Source organism: Gymnoscopelus microlampas (genome assembly GCF_963454915.1).
Source record: "Gymnoscopelus microlampas genome assembly, chromosome: 5".
Classification (NCBI taxonomy): domain Eukaryota; kingdom Metazoa; phylum Chordata; class Actinopteri; order Myctophiformes; family Myctophidae; genus Gymnoscopelus; species Gymnoscopelus microlampas.
In genome coordinates, this window is record NC_139942.1 from 1,018,028 (window position 1) to 1,030,111 (window position 12,084).

Below are 12,084 nucleotides of genomic sequence, written 5' to 3' on the forward strand. Positions count from 1 at the left end.
GAACGCATCTGTGTCACTTTAGATTTATTTGGCTTATTTGTATATATTTTTCTAACTCAGATCTTTGCTTCTTGGACTCCCTGGAACAAAGTATTTCTCCTTGACATGAAAAAGAGATGAAAAAGTTTGAGAGCAGCATACGTTTTTTTTGTTGTTGTTAAACTGTTAGAATTTAGAAGACATTTGTAGAATCCCCAGAAACAAAGATTTGAGATAAACAATCTCACTACAAGCTCATAGCACGGCACTCTGTGCCGCGCTATGAGCTTGTATATCTGCTATTTTTGAATAGCCAAAAGTATAAGATAATGGTTAAAGTGGTCTTAATGGGTTAAGTATCATGGATCTATTGTGAGATTTTCCTCAGTTATTTTCTGTAGCAGGGTTTTGTTGTTAGTTTACTGGTGTGGATTTAGGATCACAATGGAAAACAAACTTTGGCTTTTTTGTACGTCCACATTGGCTTTTATTAATGAATGACACTGTTGAATCAATGAATGAATGACCCGGTCACAGCTTTTTTCTGTTTTGGCCCCACAGTGGTGGAATGAACTCCCCACTGATGTCAGGACAGCAGAGTCACTGCCCATCTTCAGCCGCAGGCTGAAAACCCACAGGAAACACTACCCTGACCCTTCCTCTTTGCCTGGCCTACTTGTTGTCAATTAGGGGAGGCATGCGATAATCCGACAGACCTTTTCTCCGACTATGTGGCATCCGCGTGCGGTTAGGGTTAGGGTGCGGGTTAAGCTCTTGTCTGATTGGATCTTGTTTATTTGATACACTTATTTGTTTTAGCTCTTGCTCATTTGATTTTCCTATTTGTCTCATCTGTTTAAGAAAGTAGGTAGCTGATATATTGCACTTTTACCTCAGCTCTAGGTATACTCTTAGTTGCTTGTTTTAGAAGAGAATGCACTTAAGACTTCTGGTGATTAGTGGTTTCCTTGCCTACCTATGTTGAATGCACTGTAAGTCGCTTTGGATAAAAGCGTCTGCTAAATGACTGTAATGTAATGTAATTTAATGTTGTGACTTGTTTTAAACTGCCAATAAAGTAATCTATCTAGTACTCATTATGCAGAATGTTCCATTTCACAATTTGTCAAATGTACACAATGTGTACAAATATTTTGAAAATAGCAGATCTACAAGCTCGTAGCTTATAGATCTGCTATTTTCAAGTAGCTTAAGTTTAATTATGGCTGAAGTGGTTAATGCATGTTTTGTAACAATAGGCCCATTCTAAATCCACAAAGTAACAACTAAAATGGTCAAATAATTGTAATGGAGTAAAAAAGTAGAATATTTGCCTCTGAGATGTAGTGGAGTAGAAGTAAAAGTATTGAGTACATGTACTTAGTTACTTTCCACCTGGTGGGAAGTCCGATAATCTTAGAGGCAATATACGGTTAATACTGAAAAGTTTGCTTTTGTTGTACATATACTGTAGTGACAAATGGGGAACAATAACAGAACAGGATGAATAATGCTTTTGCACCGTAATAAGAGAAGGTGAGAGGCAACAGATAATGATCAGTACTGTGTGTGTGTGTGTGTGCGTGTGCGTGTGCGTGTGCGTGTGCGTGCGTGCGCGCGCGCGCGCGTGTGTGTGTGTGTGTGTGTGTGTGTGTGTGTGTGTGTGTGTGTGTGTGTGTGTGTGCGTGCGCGTGTGTGTGTGAAGAAAAAGCAGAAGGGGGGTGGAGGGACTTTGGAATATATAAAGGGGTTTGTCAGCTGCCTCTGTCCGCCTGCTCCTCACACACACACACTCACACACCCACACCCACACACACACACACACACACACACACACACACACACACACACACACACACACACACACACACACACACACACACACACACACACACAGACCCAGGCCACGCTGCAGCCATGAAGGCCACTCTTCTGTTCTCTCTCTGTGCTCTCCTGTGTTCCCTGGCTTCCTGCGCTACACTCCACCCTCCCACTCCTACTGACTTCAACGTGACTCAGGTGAGAGGGAGAAATTGATTGATTGATTGATTGAATACTTTATTTAACCCATGAAACACATTGAGACCTGGAACTGTGTCATTTTTAGATTTGAGCTAAAAAGCATTATTTTACACTTTTGGCTATTCAAAAATAGCAGATCTGAAGCTCATAGCGCGGCACTCGGTGCCGCGCTATGAGCTTCAGATCTGCTATTTTTGAAAAATCGTGAAAATGTGCGCAAATCTTTGAATATATATATTTTTAAAGCAAACAGTTTTAACTCAAATCTTTGCTTCTGGGACCCCCTGGAACAACATATTTTGAGATGGGGGTCCGCGGCCAAATACATATAATTTTGGGGGTCCTTGAAATGAAAAAGATTGAGCACCACTGAGAGAGAGAGACGAAGACAGTAGCAGAGAGAGTAGCAGATCCACAGGCTGGAAACGCGTCGCGATCTGCTAGTAGGGTGTTCTTACGAATAAACACAAAAAGTTAAACTATGGAGATAAGAGGTTTCTGCCCGGTTTAAGGATTTAATTGTATTTTGCATTGAAAAAATAAAATACATTTATGTTTGGCTTTTAGACAAAAAGTTGCACAGGGCAGATATGAAAGAAAACCAAAAACCTAATTGTCTCCTTTGGGTGGAAATCTCATATGTGTCTGTCTGTCTGTCTGTCTGTCTGTCTGTCTGTCTGTCTGTCTGTGTGTGCGTGTGTGTGTTTGTATTACTACACTTGTGAGGACCAAACGTCCCCACAAGTATAGTAGAATATGAGAAATAGATGTTGTGAGGACCAGGTCCTCTAAAGAGAAATTGTTATTTTATGGTTGAAAAAGGATTTTTAGAGATACGTTTACACTTCGAAAAAGATTCAGGTTGGGGTTATAGGTTTAGGATTAGACCTTTAGAGGTTAGGTTTAGGGGCTTGGGGTTAGATTTTCCCCCTATTTTATACTTAGTTGTACTGGAAAATAGCCGATCTACAAGCTCACAACGTATCGCAGCGCGACACGTTGTGAGGTTGTAGATCTGCTATTTTTCAGCTTTAGACTTGCGGTTAAAAATGCCCCAAAAAAAAACATAAATCAATCATAAAATCGGCTTTCTAAAATGTTGATGTCCTCTCAAGTATAGTAATACAAACGTGTGTGTGTGTGTGTGTGTGTGTGTGTGTGTGTGTGTGTGTGTGTGTGTGTGTGTGTGTGTGTGTGTGTGTGTGTGTGTGTGTGTGTCTCTCTCTTTCTCTCTTTCTCTCTCGTTCTCTCTCAGGTGTCTGGTAAGTGGTACCTTGTAGGCCTGGCCACCAACCGCCCGTGGTTGGCGACCTATAAGGATTACTTTAAGGACATCACCACCACGGTGCTTCCAACGGCCGCCGGAGACGTCAACGTCACCTACAGCCTGCTGGGGTGAGAGGTGTCATGATAAGACCATCTAACCATAGACTGTAAACAATACGAAGGGAAACCCATTGACGAAGGGACGAAGGGAGCCCCATTGAACCCCAATAGGCTCTAATGATACTAATGAAGGCTCTGTTCCATTCTGGTCAAACAGAGTCAGGGTGCTGATATTGCGCATGTTGGCTCACTGGAAACCTTCCAAATGGCCCCTTACAGGTGTGTAACTCTGAGAGTGTACAAATGGAACCAAATTTGGTTCCATTTGTACACTCTCAGAGTTATGGGGGTCGTGGAAACCACTGTGCTAGACTAAATGGAACAGAGCCTTCTCTCTAGGTCGTCCTCAGACGAGCCCTCCATCTTTGCTTCCAGTCATCCCGATTCTCCATACATCTGGCCAGCTCATTGGTGCTATGGGCTCCTGCATCCTTCTTGAGCGTGTCCACATATGTTAGTGTGGGGCGTCCTCTTGACCGGTGCCCATGTGTTGGTTCCCACAGCACCAGTTTGCTGGCTGGCAGCTCTCGGTGCCTTTGGCAGTGTCCTGCTAGTCTCATTCTCCTTACAGCAATCTTCTCGCTCACCCTTGGTATTCCCTCATACAGGATCAGCCTTCATTAGTATCATTGGTAACACCTGGGAAGGAAGTGATAATATGGCTGCTGTGAATAGAGCCTATTATACTAGTTACTTTGCAGGTATAAATTATTACATTATAAAACATACATTAACCACTTTAGCCCTATTTTATACCAAAGCTATTTGAAAATAGCAGATCTACAAGCTCACAACGCGCCGCATCGCGACACATTTTGATCTTGTAGATCTGCTAGTTTTGCTATTTTCGAATTGGAATCCTGAAAAGTAACATTTTTGTTTCATTTCAAATGCATTTTACACTTATGTTATCTTTATGAACTTAAATACAAATACATTGGACATAAAAAAAGACAATAGAATTTTAATACTTGTCATTAAGCTACTAATAGACTGAAGTAATTCAAGCGGGTCATGTTTGGAATTGTAATAGCTGAAATAATATAATAATATATCAGCATTCCCATATTAACCTGCGGGCCGCGTTAAGTGAAGGTGGGGGCCGCATGTGGCTCCCGGGCCGCCAGTTGCCCATGTATGAACCAAGGCCCCAGAACCCAGTGGTTGCATTGAAGCGCATTGGACATGCTGGCCATTCATTGGTACTGCAGCTCAAAACGGCTGGGGCCACTGTACATGAATGAGCGAAAACGGTTTCGACCAATGGGCTCGACTCACGAGCTTGTGCACAAACTTGCGCACGGGGCTGCGCACCGAGGTGACGCAAAACGCATCACTAATGTGACGCAAAACGTGTCACAGTGGCCCCAAATAGGCCTCGCCCATCACACTTCATAACCAGGGGCCTGTTCCTCAAAAGGTGAATAAACTAAGCCTGGACTTAAGCCAAATCCAGACTTGACAAAGTCGGGTCCATATAAGCCTCGTTTATTCCGTTCCTCGAAGCAAAGCCAGGCTGAAAAGGAGCGACTTTGTCGAGCTAGGCCTTGTCAAGCCAGGCTATGTCCAGCCAGGATAATGAAGCCAGGCTTCACGTATTTCTATAAAAGACCATGAAAGTCCATAGCAGAATCCTTGAACTTGACCAATCATGGAGTCCAAAACCAGAGCGGCGTTCCTCTCTGTGGCTGAACAGCAGCATTGCAGCAGCTCATGAAATCATACAAGGAAGTAAAATGTATTATAAGCGAGAAACGCGACCGCAATAAATAGATCCAGGGAGAAAGCGTGGCAAAGTATTGCAAGCACACACAGAGTGTGTGTGTGTGTGTGTGTGTGTGTGTGTGTGTGTGTGTGTGTGTGTGTGTGTGTGTGTGTGTGTTTGCGCGCGCGCCGGGACGGGACGGCAACGGGACGGCAACGGGACGCACGGGACGGGGGGTGTACCGCGACGGGACGCACGGGACGGGACGGGGGGGTTGACCGCGACTGGGGGCCGCGACGGGATGAGCGGGGGACGGGGACGGGGGGACGGGGGGGGGGGGACACGCAATAACCCCACATTTGCAAGACCGCTTTGGTAGAGGTTTGGGTTGTGTAGTTACCTTGCCATCATGATGTAACTCCAAAGGTGGACAAGAAATAAAAGAATAATTTCTCCATTGACTAGAAATTGATAATTTAAAATATGCTCCTCATTGACTTACATTCAGTGAAAAAAAAATCTGTTATATATTATCAAACATCTAACAACAATATGAACAATAGAACTATAGTGTTAACAGAGTGACAATGACATATCACATGTCATTGTGAAACAATTATGATTCATGGTCACACACTATTTCAGTAATATAATTAGTTTGATTATATCTTATTGTATTTATTTCATTTTATTTGAATACAGGGTCATTCAAATGAGTCCATATAACACATGTGTTGAATTAACTGTGGACAAACTTGAAGAACAAAGGCACTGGATTAAGTAAACTTGGCTGTTAGCCTGCTCCTGACCAGGCTAACTTCACAGCTAAATTGCCATGGTAACTAAGGTAGGCTTGCTTCAATTCTCTTTTGGCCCAATTCCAAACTCCACCCTAAGCCCTCAAGCCCTAAGCCCTCATTAGCTTAAGGTAAGTCAGCTGGTAAGTGCCTGAGTGTGGGAGGGTATAAGGGTTCCAAAAGGGTACAAAAGCAATGGAACAGCCCTTTGTGACGTCCCACGTTACCTTGACGACAGATGACAACGTTGCCGTGACAACCAAAGATTCGACTGACACTTGCCTCCCTGTTTGAAACTTCGAATTTCTCTAAATATTATAAACTTTTATATTATAAAATATTATAAAAAAGAGACATTGTATCATGAGTGAAACAGCTATCGATACAGTCAATATAAGTAAATTATATGATAGCCTTAGGAGTAACTTTATATTTCTGGGACACGTTGCTATTTTGCACAACAACTTAGTACAACGAAGTATAAAATAGGGTTGATTAAAGTGTTTAATCAATTTATTTGATAATAAAAAATCCATTACAATTTTTCCTTTAGAAATAAAATAAATAATAAATAAAAATAATCCCTCAAAAACCTGCTTTCTGAAGGTTCTCAAACGTTCAACTGAACTTCTTTTTATTTTTTTTATTCCATTCTCCTCACTAATGAACCCTGGCCTGATGCCATGACATGAATCCCCCCCCCTCCCCCGCCCCCCCGCCCCCCGCTACTGAGACCGGTGGTAAAAAGACATATTAATTCTGCATTTATTTCTCGGCCAGCGACGTCGCAGAAGAAAGGCCTCTTTCCCTTTTAAATCCGGGCACCGTGGGTATCGGCGTCCTCTGGTAACTCCCACTACGCAATGTATTGTGGGCAATTTCTTTGCCAAAGTCTCCAAAGGTGCTGACTTACGGAAAGGGTGCAGAAAGGGGCGTTCCCGAGCCCTCGCTGACTTCAGGCTGACTTTCCGATTTCATTTGGAACAACCCTCAAGCCCTTACGGAGCTCACATGAACGCGCACCCAAGTCAATGAGTCAGTGAGGGGGTGGTTTGGAATTGGGCCTTTGAGGAATCGGGTCAAGGCTAAACTTAGCCAGGGTGAACTAATCTTCAAGCTAATTCAGCTTTTGAGGAACCGATTCAGCCCTAATCCTGGCTAAATTAAGCCAGGATAGGTGTTAAAGCCAGGCTTAAGCTCTAATTCCCTTTTGAGGAACAGGCCCCTGGCAGAAGGGGTGAATTCGCCTCATGCGCTGGGTGAGCAACTCAATGCAAGTGGATGGGAGGCGATATCCGGTGCCCTCTCTATTATTTTTAACTCTATGGTATGAACTGAGCTATACCCGGACACTCTGCTTAAAATCTCTCTCTCTCTCTCTCTCTCTCTCTCTCTCTCTCTGACACACAGTCATAACGGCGCCTGCCAGAGATTCACTCACGCCATTCAGCACACAGAAACACCTGGGCGCTTCACTTTCCACGGCCACCACAGTGAGTGGCGCACACACGCACACACACGCACACACACATTATTTTAAGCATGGAACAAAGCCATCCAGGCTCCTGGTGAAATAGTCCATGAGCCAGAGCCCCAAAATTGAGAAATGATTATCGAAAGAGTGGGCAAAACCATACCTATATTAAATTGTTTATAGGGTCAATATAAGTAAATAAATATATGATAACCTTTCCACAGGAGCAGCTTTTTCATATTTATCACACATTTTGTTATTTTCCCCATACGTACATGAGAGGTGAAAAAATTACAATGACTTATCGTATTACAAGTTTTCTGAAATTGTATATTTAAATTAGGCATTTAGTCCATGAGCCAGAGCCCCAAAATTGAGCCAGATATTGAATATTCCCTCGTTAAAAACCTTTGACTCCAACATCTTAACAAAATGAAATAAGAATGTTGACTCTGGCAGCACTTTGTCCAATGTTCCAATGTTGATTCTGGAAAGTTATGCAAATTCGGGCATATTTTCCTAATGCCCAATTTGCATATTTAAATATACAATTTCAGAAAACTTGTAATACGATAAATCATTGTCTTCATGTAAGTAATCAACTGGGGAAGTTTCATTATGATAACAATTTTTTTAAATGTTGTCATATTTTCACCTGTCATGTACGTATGGGGAAAATAACAAAATGTGTTATATGAAAAAGCTACTCCTGTGGAAAGGTTATCATAGATTTATTTACTTATTTATTTATTTATATAAACAATTTAATATAGGTATGGTTTTGCCCACTCTTTCGATAATGAAATCTTGAAGTATTGATACGTTTACCCAGTGGTGGAAAGTAACTAAGTACATTTACTTAAGTACTGTACTTGAGTACAATTTTGAGGTATTTTTACTTTACTGGAGTATTTCCAATTTTCAGTACTTTTACTTCTACTCCACTACATCTCAGAGGCAAATATTGTACTTTTACTCCACTACAATGATTTGAAAACTTTAGTTACTAGTAACTTTGTAGATTTGGATTATTATTACAAAACATACAGTAACCACTTCAGCCGTGTATACATTTCGGCCATTTGAAAATAGCCGATCTACAAGCTCACAATGTGTCGCATCGCGACACATTGTGAGCTTGTAGATCTGCTATTTTCAAAAGATTTTTATATAGTTGAAAACTTGAAATGGGACATTTAGCATAATGAGTACTTTTACTTTTGGTACTTTAAGTACATTTTGATGCCAATACTTTGATACTTTCACTCAAGTATTGCGAAGTCCAGACTTTTACTTGTAACAGCAGTATTTCTACATTGCAGTATTGATACTTTTACTTAAGTAAAACATTTCAGTACTTTTTCCACCACTGCTTTTACTCAAGTAAAACATGTGAGTACTTCTTCCAACACTGTGTGTCTCTCTGTTGGCCAGAGAACACAACATATTGTGAGTCCGTGGTGGAGGTGGTGTATGACAGCTACCTCCTGCTCCACACCATCCAAACCCAGCCTGCTAACTCCTCCTACTCTCTCAGCGAGTTGCACAGTGAGTTGACCTTTAACCTTCTCTGCCAGCATGAAGCAGTCCCTCCATTGGACACTAAAAGACGTGTCACCTTGTTGAACTGATAATCTCTCTCTCTCTCTCTCTCTCTCTCTCTATATATATATATATATATATATATATATATATATTAGGGGTGTGCCGATATATCGTCCCACGATATATCGCAATATGTTTTCATGAAGATATGTATCGTTTTGGCGTAAAAAACAAAAAAACTACTTTACTTTACTTTTTTTGTTGTTGCAATAATAATAATAATGCAAAAACAGTATTTGTTTTCATTTGCTTCCCCCCCATATATTTTCATAAGCCCCCCCCCCCCATATATTTTCATAAGCTTCCCCCCCCCCCCCCATATATTTTCATGATAAAAAAGTGCCATATATCATATCGTATTGATATTGTGAGCCCAATATCGTGTATCGTAGGCGTGAAATTAGTGTACGGCACACCCCCTAATATATATATATATATATATATATATATATATAAATATATATATATATAATATTACCAGAAACACATAGAGAGATAGCCCTGAATGACCATTATGTCTGTAACTCTGAGAGTGTGCAAATGTTCCATTTTTGGTTCCAAATCATTTGTAGACTCGCAGAGTTATGGGGGTCCTTGCAAATGACACGTTTGAGAACTAGCACTAGTTGGACTCCTAATATGCCGTACTGTCATATTAAATCAGTGTCATACATTATTCTGAAGAAAACCTGTAGACTGACATTCAGTAATTGGGTCTTATGATAAAAAATAAGAACATTATAATGGTGTGTAAAAAAGAAAATTCAACATTTGCCACGGACGAGGCCAAGTCTTTGCCAGAGACACATTTTGTTCGTGTACGGACATATTGATGACCCCTGGCCTTGACTTCATGGAGATTTGTTTTTTTTTTCAATAAATTGATGACCGTCGGAGTCTCCGCTAGCAGCCAGCCAGTCAGCCAATAGGCTCTATGCACAGCAGCCATATTGGGAATGAATTGGGCCCCTTCCTTACGTCCTTCGCGGGTGTTACCAATGATAGTAATTAAGGCTCTGTTCCATTTAGTGTGGCATAGTGGTTGTCTTATTTACGGGTCCATTTGGTTCCATTTGTACACTCTCAGAGTTAGACACCCACCGTAGAGTGTTTCTAGTGAGCCAACATGCACGATATCAGCACCCTGACCAGAATGGAACAGAGCCCTTCATTAGTATCATTGGTAACACCTGTGAAGGAAGTAAGAAGAGACCCAGTTTATTTCCAATATGGCTGCTGTGCATAGAGCCTATTTTTTGGCTCATGAATAATCTTGAGCTTGTTGTGCTTGCAGGTCGCACCCCTGAGGTGAGCGCCGCCCTGGAGGACAAGTTTGAGCAGTTCGCCATGGGTGCCGGGGTGCAGAGCGACAACATCTTCTTCCTGCCGACGAATGGGACGTTCTGCTGCTAGGGCAACGATACACACACAGGCAGGCAGGCAAAATGTTTACAGGGCTGAAGTGGTTAATGTATGTTTTGTGATAATAATCAAAATCTACAAAGTAACTAACTAAAGTTTTCAAATAATTGTAGTGGAGTAAAAGTACAATATTTGCCCTAATTTTTACTTTCTCCAGTATAGGCTCTATTCACAGCAGCCATATTATCACTTCCTTCACAGGTGTTACCAATGATACTAATGAAGGCTCTGTTCCATTTAGTCTAGCACAGTGGTTTCCACGAGCCCCATAACTCTCAGAATTATGGGGGTCCTTGAAAATAAGACAACCACTATGCCACACTAAATGGAACAGAGCCTTAATTACTAGCATTGGTAACACCTGCGAAGGAAGTAAGGAAGGGGCCCAATTCATTCCCAATATGGCTGCTGTGCATAGAGCCTATTGAACACCCTTTACGTCTGTGTGTTGGTAAAAAGAATTATTGAACCAATGAAATGGTTATATATATCGTCCATTTGAAAATAGCCGATCAACAAGTTACCGGCTATTTTCAAAAGATGTTTATACATTTTGATCTTGTGAAACGGGACATGCTGCACAAAGAGTACTTTTACTTTTGGCACTTTAAGCATATTTTGATGGTAATGCTTTTGTACTTTTACTCGAGTACATTTTGAATACTGGAATTTAACTAGTATATGTCTACATTGCTGTATTGATACTTTTACTTAAATCAAATAATGTGAGTACTTGTTCCACCACTGACTGTGAGACCACTGATGTTTTTGTTTATTGTTTGTTGTTACAGATGAGTGCCATGCCGACAAAAGAGCTTCACCTGTCCCCTGTGCGGCCTCAACAACACACACACACACACACACACACACACACACACACACACACACACACACACACACACACACACACACACACACACACACACACACACACACACACACTGCTGCTGATTGCTTGTGTTGTGTATCTTTTTAGTTGAAATAAACATTTATCAAAATGACAAACTGTAGTTTGAAAGAATATGCAATGCTTTTCAGAATACGCTAGTGCCCCCTTGTGGTAGATTTCAGAACTAGGCCTATACACCAGCAACTGAATACTGCCATTATATATAGATATAATTATATTATATAGATATATGTTATACTAGAGCACCGAAGTCTGATGTAATAGGCTCTATGCACAGCAGCCATATTGGGAATGAATTGGGCCCCTTCCTTACTTCCTTCACAGGTGTTACCAATGATACTAATTAAGGCTCTGTTCCATTTAGTGTGGCATAGTGGTTGTCTTATTTTCAAGGACCCCCATAACGGGTCCATTTGGTTCCATTTGTACACTCTCAGAGTTACACACCCACCATAAGGGGCCATTTAGGAACCAAAATGGAGTTTCTAGTGAGCCAACATGCACGATATCAGCACCCTGACCAGAATGGAACAGAGCCTTCATTAGTATCATTGGTAACACCTGTGAAGGAAGTAAGAAGAGGCCCAATTTCTTTCCAATATGGCTGCTGTGCATAGAGCCTATTTATGCATCCTACCTGGGTCGCTTCTGAATTCCCATAGACGTGTTTAATATCGCGTCAAACTGTGTTCCAAAAATAATGATCCCCGGCGGTTTGATTCCACGACCCAGGGGATGAACGAGTGACGTCAGGACTTATGTACTCTTTTATTTATTTGTTTAT

The 12,084-nt window shown here is 41.4% G+C and overlaps 1 protein-coding gene across 1 annotated transcript; it reads left to right on the forward strand.

Moving 5' to 3' along the window:
• Positions 1-1,896: 1,896 nt before the first annotated feature.
• Positions 1,897-10,381, forward strand: LOC311046002 (lipocalin-like; the record flags this gene model as incomplete). The annotated part of the gene is made up of 5 exons (XM_084058072.1): positions 1,897-1,998; positions 3,257-3,396; positions 3,891-3,895; positions 8,798-8,911; positions 10,263-10,381. 5 exons carry the CDS (start codon positions 1,897-1,899, stop codon positions 10,379-10,381), a joined length of 480 nt encoding a protein of 159 aa, XP_083914198.1.
• Between the last annotated feature and the right edge of the window lie 1,703 nt (positions 10,382-12,084).